Source organism: Artibeus jamaicensis, unplaced genomic scaffold, assembly GCF_021234435.1.
Source record: "Artibeus jamaicensis isolate MK-2021 breed Jamaican fruit bat unplaced genomic scaffold, CSHL_Jam_final contig_233, whole genome shotgun sequence".
NCBI lineage: Eukaryota > Metazoa > Chordata > Mammalia > Chiroptera > Phyllostomidae > Artibeus > Artibeus jamaicensis.
In genome coordinates, this window is record NW_026521486.1 from 30,070,640 (window position 1) to 30,089,504 (window position 18,865).

The following is an 18,865-nucleotide window of genomic DNA, read 5'->3' on the forward strand; positions in this document are numbered from 1 at the left end:
GGTGATCTAAAATGTAATTGTGCCATAATACTTGGGGTGGGTAATAGTTATATATGTGATAAGTAGATTTAGTTCATGGTGTTAATTGAATTTAGTCTTGCATTACTTACAAAATTCTTTGAAATCTATTATCAGGTTTTGCTTTGTTTTGTTCTTTAGTTAATTATTTTTAGGGAGAAGGGAAGGGAGGAGGAAACAGAGGGAGAGAAACATCAATGTGTGGTTGCCACTCACACACCCCCTACTGGGGACCTGGCCCACAACCCAGGCATATGCCGTGACTGGGACTTGAACCAGTGATCCTTTGGTTCACAGGCTGCCACTCAATCCACTGAGCCATACCAGCCAGGGCTATTATCAAGTGGTTATTTTCTAGAATCTAAATATGTATGTTGATTTTTATTTAAGAAGATTCTGTGAGATGATTTAGAAATTATCTATAAATCATCAAAAACTAAAACAAATGAATTTGTCTCTAAGTCACATATTTTGGAATTTTTTATTTTTACTGTTTTTATTCATTTATTTACTAATTTTAGAGAGGAGGAAGAGAGAGAGAGAGAGAAACATCGGTATGTGGTTGCCTCTCGCATGCCCCTTACTGGGGACCTGGCCAGCAACCCAGGCATGTGCCCTAGATTAGGAATTGAACAGGCGACCCTTTGATTCTCAGGCCAATACTTAATCCACTGAACCGCACCAGCCAGGGCTGATTTTTTACCTTTATTGTTTTTAGTCTATAATAATGCTTTCAACTTTATACTTACAGCTTTCCATCATGCTTATACTTTCCCACTGGGAAAGGCAAGATTTTCAGTTCCTTTTGGGTGCTTTCTAAAACCCATTCTTTGCCATTGTTATTTGTACTTTAATGCTTTGGCACCTATAATCAGGAAAATAAGAAGTAGCATTTATAAATGCATTATGATAATTTTGTCTGAGCAGCCCAGAGTGGAAGGTGATTGCGAAGCCTTAGAGAATAGGAGGATGGAAAAGAGATACTGGGCTTACCGTTACATTAGAATCGGGAAAGGTGTCATTCCCTCCAGTTAGATGTAGACTGGAGGTGACATTAGGCGTAAGATAGAAGGAGGAAAGAAGAGGAGCCACAGGGGAGGTGGCATGTTTACAGTCCATGGAAGGGGGGCGGGGCCTCTAAGAAAAGTGGAGCGCTTTGTCCTCTTTGTTTTTTGTACGTTGGAGCAGAAAATGGGAGCAGATGTAGGGCAGAACTGAAAAGTATTGTTGGCTGTGATGAGAGTCAAGAAAGGCACTTAGGCTGTTTTCAGCACTTGGCTGTTGTACATAACACTGCTATGAACTTTGGGGTGCCTAGGTTCTTTTGGATTTGTGTTTCAGGGTTCTTAAGATACCATCCCAGCAGCAGAATTGTGGGGTCAAAAGAGAGCGAGTTCCATTTTTGTCTTTTTGAGGGAATTCCATACTGTTTTCCACAGTGGCTGCACCAGTCTCCATCCCCACCAACAGTGCACTAGGATTCCCTTTTCTCCACACCCTCGCCAGCACTTGTTGTTTGTTGCTTTGTTTATGTTGGCCATTCTGACTGGTGCAAAGTGCTATCTCATTGTGGTTTTAATTTGCATCTCTCTGATGACTAGTGATGCTGAGCATTTTTTTCTTGTGTCTGTGGGCCAGACTCTGTACATCCTCCTTGGAGAAAAGTCTGTTCAAGTCCTTTGCCCATTTTTTAATTGGATTGTTTGTCTTCCTAGTATGGAGTAGCGTGAAAATGAGTGGATCAAAAAACTGTGTGGTACAGCCATGGCTGGTGTGGCTCAGTGGATTGAGCAACAGCCTGTGAACAAAAGGATCAGTGGTTCGATTCCCAGTCAGGGCACATAGCTAGGTTGTGGGCCAGGTTCCCTGCTATGGGGCACGCAAGAGGCACACATTGTGGTTTTTCTCCCTCTCTTTCTCACTCTTGTCCCCTCTATCTAAAAATAAGTAAATAAAAATCCTAAAAACACAAGTGTGGTGCATTTACACAATGGAGTACTATGCAGCAGAAAGAAAAAAGGAGCTCCCACCCTTCACAACAGTATGGATGGAACTGGAAAGCATTATGCTAAGTGCAATAAGCCAGGTGGTGAAAGACAAATACCATATGATCTCACCTATAAGTGGAACCTGCTCAATAAAACAAATGAGCCAAATAGAACCAGAGATATGGAAATAAAGAACAAACTGACAGTGACCGGGGGTGCAAATGAAAGAAGAGGAACATGTACAAAGGACCACGGACAAGGACAACAGTGTGCGGATTGTCGGGGAGCAGGGTTTGGATGGGGCAGGGGGGAGTACGGGGCGGGGGGGGGGATAGAGACAACTGTAACTGAGCAGCAATACAAACAATAGATTAAAACGAGCCAAGGAAGGGGCAGCCTCTGAAAGGTGAGGCACTAGAAGGGTGCGCCTTGGGGCCCGGAGGCACCTTTTCCGTGTGCCCTCGTGACTTCTGACAGCTTGGTAGAGGCTGCGAGCCCACTTTCCCTTATCCATTTGTGAGGGGAGGTCAGGGGGTCTGTGTGAGGATGGACTGTGGGGTCTCCAGTACAGCATGTGACGGTTGAGTGTGCAAGCAGCCCTGCGTGTGATGTCCAAGAGGTGGTCATTACAACACGATTTAAAAATTTAATGTGGGGAGTGAATTTCAGTGACGTGCTTCTACTCCATGAGTTGTTTTCAAGTTCTTTCTTTTCCCCCCAGAAATGTGAGATGACCCATTTTCTAAAAGATGAGAGGAGAAAAGAAAGGGTAGAAGGTAAAGGGTTAAGGCCTAGGAAAATGTGTAGATGGTGGGTAAATGAATCACTGAGGTTTGGGCAGGATGTCTGGAAGCGGTCAGTTCTAAGTTAAAGGCACATGGCATTTAGAACGAAATGTGGGGAAAGGAAATATATACTTTTAATGTTTTGCAAAAAAAAGTTATAATCTTTTTTAGATTGCTAACTCAGTGGTTATTTCTTCACGTAACCAAGACTCAAAATTCAGTTTCTCAAAAAATAGTCGCTTTTAGTGTTTTCCTTTTGTTCTTAAAGCACTGCCTTTAATTGTAGGCACAATTTTGCATGCTGGCATATTTTCAGTTTAAAAATAAGTTGCAGAAACGGTCATTGTGGTAGTCAGATTTCAGCATAGTTTCCTCCTTTTTATTAAAAAATTAAAATGAAGTAAAATTGTCTGTAAAAACTTCAGTGAATTTTACATTTAACAGCATTTAAAAAATTACTTGGAATACCCTAGAACCAATGGATTTTTTATTAAATGAGATAGCTAAGTCACTGCTGCAAATACATTTTTTTGTAACCTAATTTGAGACTGTTGGAGTCTCAAAGTGATATGGCTTTATGATTTCTATTGATAAAAGCTATTCGATTTTAAAACAAGCTGGAGAGTATAATTTAAAGTATAATAAAACCAAGGCCAAATTGAGAATATAAAATGCTTTTTTGGTGTGAGCAGAAGGATCCTAGAATCAAAAGAGTTGTAAGCACACATCTGAGCTGTTGGCTGTACAGCTTTCTACCTACATTGGAGGCACACGATAGCTTCCATAGTTTCCACGCCTCTTTGCCTTGCTCCAGTCTGGCAAGATTCTGGGTATGTGGCTGCTTCTATGGGTTGGGTCCTTGTAGGAGTTCGAGTCCTGAGACTGGCTTCATTACCAGGGTTGCCAGAACTGCCAAACCACTATGATAGCCTGTGTTTCTTATTCTAAATTAAATCCTCCTTTCTTTCTCCCGGGAAATCCATGATTCAGAGCAAATCCTGGAAATGGTTTGCATCTGTGTTTAATAAAAAACAACCAAAATTTCTTATGTGGGAATGAGTTTTTAAAATACATATTTTTTATGCCTAGTGGATAAATTTTCAACCTCATTGCCACAGTTGCACATACAAATCACTACGTGATAAAGCTTGCGTTGTCTAACATGTCACTCAGAAGAGTTATATCGGCTGTAAGTGACAGCATGTTGATAGTAATTTTGATATTTATTTCTTAAATTAGGAAATAGAATGCATTTTTGTATCAAAGCCGTCACTTGGGTTACCCATGAAATAAAGGTGTTTTTTTTTAAAGCTCACACAAATACAAGCGCTCCCACACGAGAGAATTGCAACACTAAGAAGTAGCCAGGACATAGTTATTTATTAACTGGCCAAAACATTTTTTGAAAATTTTCTCAGAGTGAAAGTAAATCTCCAGAGTTCTTTAACTTTAGTTTAAATCATCCTCTTTGCCTTTCTAAACCTTCCTAAAGAAAAAAAATAGGTAAAACCATTTTTTTTCTTACACCAGGTAGAACGGAGAAATCTACTTTGGAATATTCTAGTGCAGGTGTTCTCTTGGAATATCCGTGAGTTACTTCTCTGAGAAAAATGAGGTGTTTTGCTCAGCTAGTCGCTTGCCCCTCAGTTTTTTCTTGCCATTATGCCCCCATTTTATTCACTCGGTTCTGGGTGGGGGGCAGGCAAAGTCGAGGCTCTTGGTTGGTGTGTAAGTTCACTTACCATTCATTGAATTAATCGTAGATTCGTAACAACTGGCTAATGACATTCTAGAAAAAGATGGCCAGGGAAATTTGGAGAAGTTTTTTAAAAATTTATATGTAAAGAGAAATTTTCCTTTGCCTCTGGACCTTGTGGCCTGCATGTGATATTTTATGTATTTATTTACCTTTTAAAGATTTTATTTATTTTTAGAGGGAGTGGCAGAGAAGGGAGAGAAACATTGATTGATTTCCTCTCACACACCCCCAACTGGGGGCCTGGCCCACCACCAGCGCACATGCCCTGACTGGGAGTCGAACCAGTGACCTTCCAGTTTGCAGACCAGAGCTCAATCTACTTAGCCACAGCAGCCAGGACTGCATGTGATATTTTAGACTACAGCAGCTGGTCGATGACTGTAGGCTACCTTATCTAAATAAGACAAGCCAATCAGTGCTACTATATTCCGTGATTGTGAGTAATCCTATCTCCTTGAAATCACGTTGTTATTTTAAGATCAGGAATAGCTCCTGTATATACTTGTGTCAATGAATGTGATGCGTACTAATCAGTGTAGCATTGCCCTAACTTTTAATTTTTTTAATCTAGTACTCAGTACCATATTTACTTTTACAAAAATCTAATCTCTGTTGATCTAAATAACTTCTTATTGGGTGTAAATAGCAGATAGGAGATTTATGGTTTGTTGCACACAGCAAAGCTCACATAGTTTGGGCGGACTGTTGGACAGCAGGAGATTTAAAGCCACATTTCATTTGTCAGCCCATTGTTAATTATGTTGAATACTTCCATTTTTTCCTTGGGTAGTTTGAAATAATACTTCATTAAGAATGAAATAGTTACTTAAAGATTACTGACTTCTTATCATTTTACTGTAAATTGGAAACACCATATATTAGGAGAGAAGCCCCCATTTCCCGTCTTTCTAAGTCTATAATTTTATTGGGGTTTGTATTTGAAATGCGCACCATGTGTATTTGATGCATCCATTCAGTGTGGGGGGCAGTCTTTCCGTCCTGTAGCGATGTCACTGGCATTGGCTTTGTACATCTACGACCAGGGAAGACCAAAGCAGTGTGGACCGAACAGCAACAAAAAGTGGTCTCACCCCAATCAGTGACCCTGGAAAAGGGACAGAGTACCAGCTTCCCCTGTCTTCAAAGTGCCGCCATGCAATTTTAGTCATATAAAAGCACCTGCTACTAGAGTTGCAGTAAGTTGCTGTTTTCATAAATAGGTTACAGGAGCTCCGTACTTGATCGTTTTTCCCTTTGTGTGTAGGCTACCAGAAAGCCCAGAACGGCTTAAAAGTAGCGCAACTTAGCCTAGCTTCTCAGTACAGTTACCTACATGATTCATTGTTTGATTCACAAATATATAAGGTTTGAAAAACAATTGGGTAGGCTAGTGAACATCTATCTCCAGTAAACACATCAGTTTTAATTTGTTGTTTACGTAACTTCATAGCAATATACACCAGTTTATTCACAGCTGATTTGTTCAACTTGAGATCCTTTAAAACCAAGTTATTATTGAATGAAATAGTTCCATAGAGGCTTTAAATAAGCAGGTCTTGCATTTGATCTTCTCGTTACAGCAAATGATTAAATGTCTGGTAGTAAATAGTGAAGAGGGCATAGTGCTGAAGAACAAGCAATTTGTGTTGCTATTTGTCAATTTCTTGGTGTCTTTTCTACACATGGCATTGGTTCAATCCTTTTATCTGGGCCTGTGATGCAACAGGATCCTCAGACTCAGCTAGTGAATATGACTGTTTCTTTCAGGCCTGAGCTCCCTCGAACAGCTGAGTTCACTTATTTTAAGTATTGTCATAATCTAAGAATCTTCTCGCATATACTGCCTTTGCTAGCATAAAAATGTAATCTTTCTCTAGAGCTTTTATATTAGGATTACTTTTCTCCTATATCTTTTTGACATATTAGGGGCAGGCATTTTTACCAGCAGGATTGGAAACCAAAAGAGATCACATCTTTATTCTTTTACAATATAGCATGAGTAGTGGAATAGCATGAGTTTTAAACAATTACTTGGGTAGGTACTAATTTAAACAGTTGACCAAACAGTGATTTAATGATGATGTCATGACAAAAGGCCCATAATTGATAATAAAAATGAATAGTTATAGAGGACCTGTGTTTATACTGTTCACTTTTATTAATCCTCATGAGCATCTATATTGGAAAGTAAATTCCATGAGAGCATGGGGTTTTTTTTGTTTGTTCTGTTCACTGCTGTATCCAGTACCTAGGACAGTTGGGAAAACTTAACCAACAACCTGTAACCTAGATACTCTTATGAAATTGAGGCCAGGAGAGGTAAAGTAACTTGCCTAACGTCACCACATGGCTAGCAAATGGGGGAGCTGGGCTGCAAACCTAGGTAGCCTGGTTCCAGAACCTGGCCTCTCAGCTGCCGTTATGTCCTGCAGCCTCCCTGGTGTAGAGAAATAATGAATGTGGCTTATTCCTTAGAGTTAATCATTAGAGGGCTGTGAGCAAAGTTGGGGGTTTCTCAGCATCAGCCCTATTGGTATGTGACCTGGATGCTTCTTTCGGGTTGAAACTTTGCTGCTCAAGGTAAGATGTTTAGCAGCTTCCTGGCCTATACCCACTGCCAACCAGCAGAAGTTTCCAGTTGGGATATTCACAAGTATTTCCAAATGTCTCCTGGGAGATGAAATAACTCCCAGTTGAGAACCACTGATCTAAACCTACACGTTAATTAAAATGTCACAGACAGACGTCTGGAAGGAAGAGTTAGGTGAACACCTAGCGTTATATTTAGAAGAGCTTGTACTTCCTGCTGTGCTGCAGTGAGTTCAGATACAAGGTGGGAAATAGTTTGTTCTGTGACCACAAGTATGTTTTATATCAAGACCTGAATTTTATCCCTTCTTTATAGTATTCGTCTAGAAACACAAATTTATATAGAAACATATCTTCTGGTTTTTCTTTTTCATTTATGAACCGCATAAAATCTCTGGCAAGGATTTTAAATATGACACCTTGTCTAGCAAAGCTTCAAATGCATTTCTAATAGCACAGAGGCATGTTACTTCTTAATGTAGTAGTACAGTCAGTTTTGCTATAACACAGCACACGTGTTGCTAAAAATCACCTCACTGAAAAGCATGGGGCTTCTGTGGAAAATGGGTTTAGGAGCATACCCTTCAAAAAGTTCATTAGTCACACAAATAAACATAGGAACCTAATAAAAAGTGGTCACACCGTTTCACACACGTCAAATGGGTAGCATTACAAAAATAATGCAAATACAGTTCTGCCTTGAAAAAGACCCACGGTTTGCTTTCAGCCTGTAAGTGACTGGGACGTGTTGGAAGCAGGGTTACATGAATTGGAAAGCTGTATCATAACGTGTTGATGAGTGTTTCATAAAACAGGCCGTGAACTCAAGCAGCCGGTGGGTATTGGAAGTTGTGCAGGTGTGGAGTGTGTGTCCTCCCGTGTGGCCAGAATTCTGTTGGGCACAGTAACTAAATTGTTGCCTGATGTATGAATCGCGCCGGAACATACTCCTTACTCCTGATCTGAATTTTGAGGCCCTTCCTCCCCCAAAAAACACCTTGTGGATTCCAAAAAGGATGGCAAACTAGGATGAAAACAAGCTTTGTAAGTAAGGCAGGGGTCAAACTCTGGTTGGATGGAGGAAAGGTGGGGTGTCACTGTCTCCCTGATGTCCCCTGAGGCCCTGAGCAGACACTCCTGCTCTGTGCGGAGGACAGTGGCCAGGGCTTGATGCTTACCAGCAGGCCGGCCACCTCCCACTCAGGTGCGGTACAGACTGAGGGACTGAGGCATTCGGTGGGAAGTGAATTGTGTGCAGTAACGGATGCTTTTGTGGAATTTATCTTTTCGAAAATCATTAATATAATCGAGGGGAATAAAGAGAGAAAAATCCATCCGCCTAGAAAGACTCATTTTTATTTCACTTATATTGATTTTGTTTATTGGCTGTCAGTATTTATTTAACTCATTTTCAGTTTCAGTGAATGATTAAGGAATTATGTTTATCCTTTACCGGTATTGTACTTAAAAATGCAACATACTATAAAGAGGAAGTGTAAATGCCATTATAATATGAAGGAATGCTTTGAAATTAAAAAATATTTTAAATAAAATTTTGAATATCTAAAAATGTGTATAAAATCCATTTGCCTAAGAACAGTGAGGTTGAACAGTCCTATCAGGTAGTAGGAAATTACCACGTGTACATAGTTAAGACTGGAATTGATGTTTTCTTATGTCATGATTTTCATTTATTTTCACTTTTTTTATTAATAAAGTTTTGGGTTTTTTTCTTTTTAAGATTTTATTTATTTATCTTTAGAGGGGAAGGGAAGGAGAGAGGGAGAGAAACATCAATGTATGGTTGCCTCTCATGCGTCCCCTGCTGGGAATTGGCCTGCAGGGAACTAGGCTGTAACCCAGGCATGTGCCCTGACTGGGAATCGAACCGCCATTGCCTGGTTCGCAGGCCCGTGCTCAATCCACTGAGCTACACCAGCCAGGGCTTATTTTCACTTTTGATGTAACAATTAGAAAACATTACTCTGGTTTTCAGTTTGGTAAGTGTATTGTTTTATAGGAGTTGACAAATTTTTATTCTGATTGCCTGTAAAATCTTATTCTTCTGAATTTGAATTTTATAGAAAACTAATAATTTTGAGTGAATGTAACTTAAGATACATCATGGTTCAGATATTGGGATTTACTACTTAAGAAAATACACTATGGGTTTTTTTTTTTTAATTAATACCCTAGAGCCAGGAGCATTGTGTAAGTCAGATCAAATGAATAAACATTTGTTTACTTTACATTAACAATTAGGCAGATATACTAGGAGAGATTATTTCTTAGTTAAAAAAAATAGTAAAAGACACCCATTAGTGTTGTTGAAGATTTTATATGAATTATGTTAATTTAATACCAGAACATTAAGCAGTAAAAGAATATAAATATATTCCTAGTTTATTTTGGTTTTAGTCCCTGGTCTTTTAACTAAGATGGAATATCATGGATTTTCCTTAGTTTTACTAAGCCTGTGATGCTAAAAATGTTCATGGAAATAGTAGCCACTTTGGGAGAAGAAAAGGTTGGGCTCCTTTTTAATCATTCATTATTTAAGTTTCTTCATTGCCCTACATCCTTGTCTAGTGGGCGCTCGCATCTGTTTGCATCCTGTTGTTCAGGATGCTGGTGCAGTCCCTTAGCCCAGTAATTATTGCAGAGCCTTACTGTCATCATTTTGAGTTTCTCGAATATTGGGGTTAGAGTCTGCTGTATTCCTCCCAGGTAAAATCACATAGCATGGCAAAGTAATGCAATACATAGCAGGTTGATTGCTTCCTTTGTGCAGTATTCATTTTTATAAAAATAATTTATATATTTTTGTTCTGTTACTGAACCAGATCCAGCTCCTTAATACTCCTTCCCTAGGAGAAGCTTTAAGAAAAAAGCTGTTGTTGTTATTAAAGTGTCTAATCCCTGATCACAGGTTACTTGAACCTCTTTTTCCCACAGTGTTTTACATGGTTTATGTATCAGAATTGGCACACCTTGGCACATTCATACTGTTCATCACATTTGACTATTTCAGTATTTTCCACATATCTCCAGAGGTTATACTTTTTTGGTTATTCTTAGACCAATTTATTGCTTATTACATAAACTCATATCCCACATGAGACCTTAGTTTCCACTATTGTACTTTTTTAGATCAGTAGGTAAGAAAGTTACTCGCATACTTCTTATGTAGTAGAAATAACCACCCCATGTAAGTATCTCAAACCCAGCAAATCAGAACACCTATTAAGAGTTCGTATAAAGACAGACCACTACAAAAAGCTGATAATTTAGTAGTGCTGTGTGCTCAGTACGCCAGTTAACTGAAGGATTAATAGACGCACATTCTATCAGTCAGTCTGCCATCACAATAGTCACATATAATTGTTTTGAAACTGTATCTGTATTTTCTCTTCTGTGTGGTTCTAGTTTTATTTATGGCTAGAATTTCAAGTACTGGGTTACCAATAAAATACTAACGGAAGTTAAGGTATGGAAAGGGAACTTAAGTATCTAAAGTTTGCCAGAAGTTTGTGGTTTGTGGTTATATAGTTCCCAAAATCAAGAACACACGCGATAATGTTTTAAGATTCAAAAGCAGTATTCAGTACAACATCTTGAAATTTTTCTTCATAATGAAAGTGGATTTTCTAAGGTCAGGCATGCCATGGACAGATTGTTTAGTGTGGGATTTTTTTCCTACTCTCATTTCACAAGGACAGTGGGTGACCCAGTGTTATCACCCAGCCTGGAAAGAATAAGTATTTCATACGCAAAGGTCTTCTCGCCCCCCGAAAGCCATCCTTTATTTAAAGGAATTGTTTCCCAGGAAACACAAGTAGATTTTTTCCTTTTGTTTCTGTTCTCATTGGTACATTTTATTTAAGCTTTTGTTTTCTCCCCAGATTCCATTTTGTATAGCATATTCTCCTCAAGTGTCACCAAAAAATCAGTCCCATTATATTATTTATATACAGTGATTATTTTGTAAAACAAAAACCCCATAAATTATTGCTTAAGTGGTACTTTTTTTTTTTAATCCTCACCCAGGGGTATGTTTACTGATCTGGGAGACAGACAGACAGACAGACAGATAGACATCAGAGAAAGAAACACCCTTCAGTTGCCTCGGGCGGTACATGCCCTGAACAGGAAGGGATCGAACCTTTTGGTGTATTCCACGGCGCTCCAGCCAGCTGAACCATCTGGCCAGGACGGTTCTGTGTATTTTTTTTAATGTGCTGGTGCCCATATGGTAGTACTGTGAATTTTTTCCATACGTGATTTTGGCATTAGGTGCTTAAGTTGAGATACAAAATAATGGAGGTGGGTAGATACTCGTTTTTGTGGCCCACATATCAAATGTAAAATGCAGCGACTGGAGACAAATTGACTTAACCTTTGTTTATAAAACAGTGAAAAAGAAGATTTGAGGTTCTAGTGGAGGGGTCAGCTTCTCTGTATTGTAAACTAGGCAGCATCTAGAAGTGTACACACGGTAGATAGTAGAAAGGTGTATTTAGAAATTTCAACAGTAGAAGAGGCATGGTTTGAAGTTCGTCTCCTTTATTCGCGAACTTCAATGTTATGGTAAAGAAGTAGCTATTTTGGTAACAGTACACACATAAATTTTCTCTTTTTCTCTTTCAGCCATAATGAAAGGAAAGTGACCTGTAAACACCCAGTCACGGGACAGCCATCACAAGACAATTGCATTTTTGTAGTGAATGAACAGTAAGTAAAGAGTTGCACGGAGCGCCTCCTGGGAAATGCAGGAAGCATTGTGACCGCCGTCACCCTTATTGAGTCCAGTGCCATTTCACAGGCTTCTTATCTGGATACTTGCAGTCCAGTGTAATAACAGAATGACAGCTGTTTACTGTGTGTGGTACAGAAACGTGACAAAATAATTTCTCCGAGGAATGTAGTTTCAGAAGACGTTTTTCCAATAGTTCAGAAAGTGATAGTTCAAGAGCCCCGGGTGTGAGGTCTGAAACTGTAAACTTGGTCAGATTATTACACATATTTGAGCTCAGTTTTCTCATCCTTAAGTCGCAGATAATGGGAATTACCATTTCTCAGGATTTTTATAAGCATGAAATGAAAAACATATGAAAATGTTTTATACTATAAATCTGTTCACAAATATTAGTTATGGATATCGTTATTACATAAGAGAATACTTGTAACTAAATTTTTAATTTTCTAGCTGGATGACCAAGTAGAATATCTGTAATAATAATGATTAAAATAAGCATGATATTAACTCACGTTGTAATTAGGAGAAGTGTTAGTAACATTCAGAGTAGTCCTGAATACTAAGCCCTGGCTCTAGAACTCAGGAAGCGCTACCTAGTAGTATGCAGCTTTCCTGCAGGACACCACGTGGTTAAGTCTGGGGAAGCTTTACTGCGAAGCCCTTCGCATGCACAGCGAGTTCTAGCATTCTGACTGTATTTCCAGGACTGTTCCCACCATGACATCTGAAGAAAAGAAGGAACGACCTGTAAGTATGATAAACGAAGCTTCCAACTATAACATGACCTCAGATTACGCGGTACATCCACTGAGCCCTGTAGGCAGAGTAAGTTATTTTGCTTACTGTTAATTACTCATAGCTAGTATAATTGGTGCTCTTAATGGATTTTAGAATTATAGAATAATCACTTCATTTTTATTATTACAGGAACATTCTAGGTAACTGACATAATCAGGGGCTTGGAATATAAAGCAATAAGATTCTATTTTAATGATTGAGTGATGTACGTTTTTAATGTAGATACACACAGTGATATTTGTTGTCTTAGAGGATTGTGGGTAGGGGTTGTTCGGGTTCTTCCCGGGGGTGAGAAAGAAATAGACTGGCCCTTGTATATCTTGTTGTACCATTTGAGGTTTTTTTAAAAATTTTTATTTAGTTATTTTTCAAGTACAGTTTTTTGTCTATTTCTCCCATCCCAGCCCCCCCACCCCGTGCTCCCCACCTCCCTCCCATTTCCACCCCCCTTAGTTCTGTGTCCTTCCTATTTGTTCCTCCAAATCTCTCCCTTCCCCCCCCATTTGAGTTTTATATTGTGTTTAAGCATTAAAAGTAAATTAAAATTTATCAAAAAAACCGCTGTAAGTAAAACAAAACAAAATTCTAATGAAATAAGCTACATTTCCAAAGATTCTTAAGTCAGTTGAAAAATAAGCGATGACTCAATATTATTTACTTATGTACAGAAATTAAAATTCATCTTCTTTGTTTTTATTTTTGTTGTTTTCTAATACCATTTGTGCCAAAATAAATCTTTATGCTAAATATAGCAGTGTCTTAAATGATTTTATTGCCTTATGTGTATTTTTAAGAATATAGTGAACACCATCTGTCTGGTGTCATTCAAGTTCAGAGTTGTCCATGACGTTAAGCAAATCCTTCCGGTCTTGTTTTGACACGACGTGTTATGTTTATACGTTTATTTATGTTTTACATCCGAGTCTTTCTCTTGTGACTTGACACCAACTTCTTTTAATTGAAGCAACATTATTAAATGCAGATATAAAGCAAAAGGTTCTGTCTTTTGGTCTGAAGATCGATTGATCATTTTTACTCCAGATTTATTCAATTTATATCGCAGATAGAACAAATACTGCCTTTAAAAAAAAATGTATATCCACATTTTAAAGGAGCAATGGTAAAGCTTGGTGTCCCTGTGTAATACCCTGGGGGAAGAAGGGTTTGCACAGAATAATTGTAACACTTGAAAGAACTAAGCCAGAAAACACGGGATTGCAAGAATTCATCTGAAAAGACTTAAGTCCTGTAACTTTCAGAGGAATCTGGAAAGAGATTAAAATTGTGAAGGTGAAAAATATCTCAAACTCAAATATCTAATCAGTAACACCACATTGTTTGTGCCTTTTCCTATTTAGACTTCACGGGCTTCAAAAAAAGTTCATAATTTTGGAAAGAGATCAAATTCAATTAAAAGGAATCCTAATGCGCCTGTGGTCAGACGAGGTTGGCTTTACAAACAGGTAATTTCTTTTTCCCATCTGATGTAGAAAGGACGGAATCTAAAGGCACTTTTTATGGGGGAGAGGGGGATGAATGTTCCTAAGACAGGTACATAAACTGGAAAAGAAACTGTAGAAAGGTCATCCGGATTTTTTCACTTCCAGTTACCACTGAGAATGTTAGGGAACAATGAATAAAAAAAGGTAATGCCTGTTGACTTGGAACAGAGGCTGTGTGTGTTTGTTATGGGTATTTCTAGATTTGAAGTTAAATATATACTGTATGAAATGTTAGAATTAGCACCCTTATATGGGCAGAAATATTTTTAAATGGGAAAAAACATGCAGAAGTATTGTTCATTTTTCTGTATATATAAAATCATTAGAGAAAGGTACAATTATATATATATATATACACACACACACACACACACACACACCTTGGTGCTTTAATTTATAGAGATGTGATCATAATTTAAGATTTTTCTAATTTTTGTTCAGATGTTTACTTCTATGTTCTTAAAACTACTTTAAGTGTTTATGCTTTTTTTTTCCTTTTACTCTTTGTTTTCTTTTCCTGTTTGCTGAAACATGGTTCTCTCTCAGATACCCTGATAAGTGGGTTCATACTGTTCTGGTGTCTGGGAAACCAGATAGCTAAGCTTTTTTGGAACTTTGTTACTAGTTTTGTAATTAGAAAGGATGCATATACATTGGGCTTTACGACATCTCTTTTGACTGCTTGTAGGCTGTCATTTTCTTTTTTTTAACTTATAGTTTGCAGCTGGGTTTCAGATAACCGACCACCAGATAACTGAGATGATGATGTTTGGGTATTCACGACCTTTATCTGTTTTCATTCTCTCTCTGTTTCTATGTACATATAGGTGATTCAGAACAAGTTAATGGTTCATTGGTGGTGCATATTTCTCCTGTCAAATATTGCTAATTGCTTTCAGATGACCTAATAATTCGATTTAGTAAACTTCATAATGAATTTGATACAGAGGATTCGTTAGACATTGTTCCCTCTGAAAGTTGGATGGCATCTAAGCTAATGTATTGGAAGAGGACCATCCTAAAAATCATTTACTATATTTTAACCATCTGATATTTAAACTCACCCAAGCTAAAAGATTTTTTAAACTAGTCTTTCTAACAAGATCACATTGTGTGCAAATAACTCACTGCAGTATTGAGCCTTAACAGAGGTTATGGAGCCTGTATTTAAAATAGTTCTTGATCCTTGATCCCTTGATTAGTGTTGCAGGAGTGTTACCAGTTTCTCTATTGTGAGTGTTTACTTCGTAATAGGTGTGTGACCCACAGACAGTATTTGTTTGCAGAGCTGCTTAAAAATCTAGTTTTTAAAATTTACTGTCCTATAGAAAGAGACTATAAATAGGAAATTAAAAATACCATATACCATTTTGGGTTTTTTTTGTCCTTTCTTTGGTGTAGCTGTCAGTTTTAAGGATAAATCTTTTACTTTGAGGGATATTTGTCCACATAATTTTTTTGAGTTCTAAAGTCATTAATTAAATAATGGTTATAACTAGAAATAAGAGGTATCAGCCAATGCATATGCAAATGGGCCTCTTCTTTTCTTTTTTTTTTGTGTGTGTGTGTGTGTTCATGTTTCATATTCTCTCCTAGTTTTGCTTCAGTGTGTGGGAAATGTGGGAGGATAATTTTTATTAAATTGTCATTTTGTTTGAGCGTGGTATTTTCATAAGCTAATAGGCAGTCTTCTGCAGGATGAGCAAAATGCAAACTGTTTATGTAAGAAGAAAACTATGTTTATGAAATGTATTTATATGCTAAGATTCCTTTAGCACAGTCATTTTAAATCATATTACATTTGGAATAATTTCAATTCACATGTTTTCTTCTTGTTGAAGATTAACATATTTATTAAATCTGGTTTTCCAGAAAGCACGCACTGCTTCATGGTTACATTATCCTCATGCTAGCAGGCGGCGTGTGTTTAGAAGAGTGAATTTCACATTGCTTAGAAATACGATACCAAATCAGATGGCTTCAACTGTATTCCTTTCCCATTATAGTATTGCCCTTCAGAGACCAGTATTCTTTGGAATATCCTAATATGATACAAGTCCCTAGAAATTCCCCAGAATTATGATGCTTTTTAGTTAGGCTTCTATTAGTATATATCAAACACACCTCGTTTTTGAAACTTATTTCAAATACATGTATCAGAAATGAGTTTTAATTTTCTGAAATGAAAAAAATAAAGTTCTTTAACATGCTGATCTAATGCAGGACAGTACCGGCATGAAGCTGTGGAAGAAACGCTGGTTCGTGCTTTCTGACCTGTGTCTCTTTTATTATAGAGGTGAGTTCACCATAAACCGTCTTGGTGTGTTGTAAGTATAGGACAGTTTTTTAAAGGGAAACATTGTAATTCTTTCTGTTACTTTGTATCAACAAACAGTATCAAGAAAATCTTTTCCTGGCTGACTTGCAATACTGAGGGATGGCGGCAGGATGGAAGACAGTTTACAGCAGTACCTCAGTACCGCCCAGTCTATAATCTGATCACGCTGATCTGCTTTGTTCAGTGTGACTCTTCACTCCATCATGTTATCCTTGCATGCAGTGCCTAACAGATACATATCATTAGTTTAACGAGATTCTTTTTACAGGACAACTTTATCAGATCTAGTGGTACCAAACACTCAGTCCTCCGCAAGATTTTAGCATATCAAAGACTACTATGATGTATTGGCAAACAAAAAAATTACAAAGATATGTATTTATTAGGAACCTCTATGGCCCCCCCCACCTTTTTTTTTACACAAACAATGACAGCTCCCTGAATGATGGAGAAAGTTGTAGAAAGAATACACACCAGGATACCACTGTTGGTGGAGAGGAAATAAAGGTGTTGTCTTAGGTATGGAGTAGCAATCTCCATTTATCCTATATGGGTATCAGAAACTCCTTTTTTTTTTTATGTTTTCTGGGTAGTAAGTCATTCGTGCAGTTTTAAGGCCACCTCTGTTCATGTGCTCTGTCCTGTTTCAGCTGCAATGAAAAATCATGAATCCGGACAGCCACCTCTTTTCCCTACTTTAAAGTCTCCTCGTTGGAAAAAGTCACTAAAGAATTGGATTGTCAACATATAGTTAATAATTTATAACTTTTCTAGATAAATGTATGACAAGATATAATGGGATTTTGGGACCAATTTTGCAGTTTTAAAATGTACTTTGTGATGACACACAAAAAATGCATCAGAATTCTTAGTCATCTATCACAGCAATAATAATGCATGTTGACCCTCACAATTTGAAATTACCAGACTTCTGTTCATAATTTTCCCCTTTGTGGCGAACTGTGGTTGGAAAGTATTGCTGAGTCAGAACTAACCAAACCTATAAACCTTCATTTTGTTTTAGAGACATTAGTCAGGCTGCGATTGTGGTATTAACTTAGTTAAGTGCCAAGCATACTCTACAGTTTTCCTTAAAGGTTTTCCCACTCTTTCAGAGAAGTGAGCAGCTTCAACTCAGGCATTCTTTCTAAGCTTATAATTTGTACTTTCCTCTCTTTATCAGTATATTTATAGACTGTTTAGAGCTTTAAATGGGAACAAGAAAATGTAACTACTTCTCATGTAAAATTTTTTGTTAATTTGCTACAAAAAGCACTGAATTTTTAATAATTTTGCTATTATTTTTATTGCTCATGATCACTGTTATTAAAATAGAAAACCTTTCCACCTAATTTGGGAAAAGTAAGCTATTTTGGGTATGAGATTCCATTTTATAGTTTAGCCATATGCACTTTAAGTGCAGTGTATTTAATAATTTTAATATGTTTCCCCAGACAGGAGGAATATTTTTTTAAAAAGGAAAGAAAAAAATAACCATTTAACTCAGTTCTATTCAGATGCTTGGACAGAAGTATATGATACACATTTTTACTATTTCATCAACAGGAAATGTCAGATTTTACATGCAAACTATCAGGTTTCATTGAGTTGATCATAAAAGGTTGGTGTGTGTGTGTGTATTTACTATAGGCTGAGAACATAACATAGATGATCTATTTCATCTCTTTTTCATAGCCATCTGATTAGGTGGGAAATCTTATGCCCATTCACACAAAAGGAAATTTAGGAACACCAAGGTCAATTTGGTTGCCTGAGTTCCCACCACTAGAAAGTGTCAGGGCCAGAATTTGCACCCAGGCGCTCCTCCTAACCAGAGTGTTTAGCTCCACCCAGATATTTTCCTCTGTACACTGAAAACATTGACTTCATTGATTTTTCAGTATCTCTCAAAGGGGACCTAGTGAGTATACTAACATATGAAGTGTGCTGTCTGAATTTTTTGATGCATCATTTCATGTTTTACAGATAGGGAAAATAACACAAAGAAAATCAATGGTTTGCTGTTTTTTTTTAAAGTTTTTATTATTTTTAAAAGATTTTATTTATTTTAGAGGGAGGGAGGGAGGAAGGGAGGGAGAGAAACATCAATATGGTTTGCCTCTCGAACACCCCCTACTGGGGACCCGCCTAGCCCACAACCGAGACACGTGCCCTGACTGAGAATTGAACCAGCAACCCTTTGGTTCACAGGCCTGCACTCAGAGCCACACCAGCCAAGGCGCTATTTTTTACAATAGGTTGGCAACCCATACCAGATGGAAGCCCAGGTTCCGCTGCTCTTTGCAATATAGCAGGCAGATCGTGAACCCAC

The 18,865-nt window shown here is 37.8% G+C and overlaps 1 protein-coding gene across 6 annotated transcripts in view; it reads left to right on the forward strand.

Annotated features, from left to right (window-relative positions):
• The window catches only part of PLEKHA5 (pleckstrin homology domain containing A5), a 202,495-nt gene that overhangs the window by 111,915 nt on the left and 71,715 nt on the right, over positions 1 to 18,865 (forward strand). For 5 of the 6 annotated variants that reach the window (XM_037136583.2, XM_037136575.2, XM_037136574.2 and 2 more), the window contains 4 exons: positions 11,787 to 11,870; positions 12,600 to 12,720; positions 14,052 to 14,156; positions 16,419 to 16,491. In XM_037136583.2, the coding sequence (XP_036992478.2) occupies positions 11,787 to 11,870; positions 12,600 to 12,720; positions 14,052 to 14,156; positions 16,419 to 16,491 (383 nt within the window). The remainder of the gene's footprint in view (positions 1 to 11,786; positions 11,871 to 12,599; positions 12,721 to 14,051; positions 14,157 to 16,418; positions 16,492 to 18,865) is intronic. The other variant, XM_037136576.2, reaches the window with a different exon arrangement.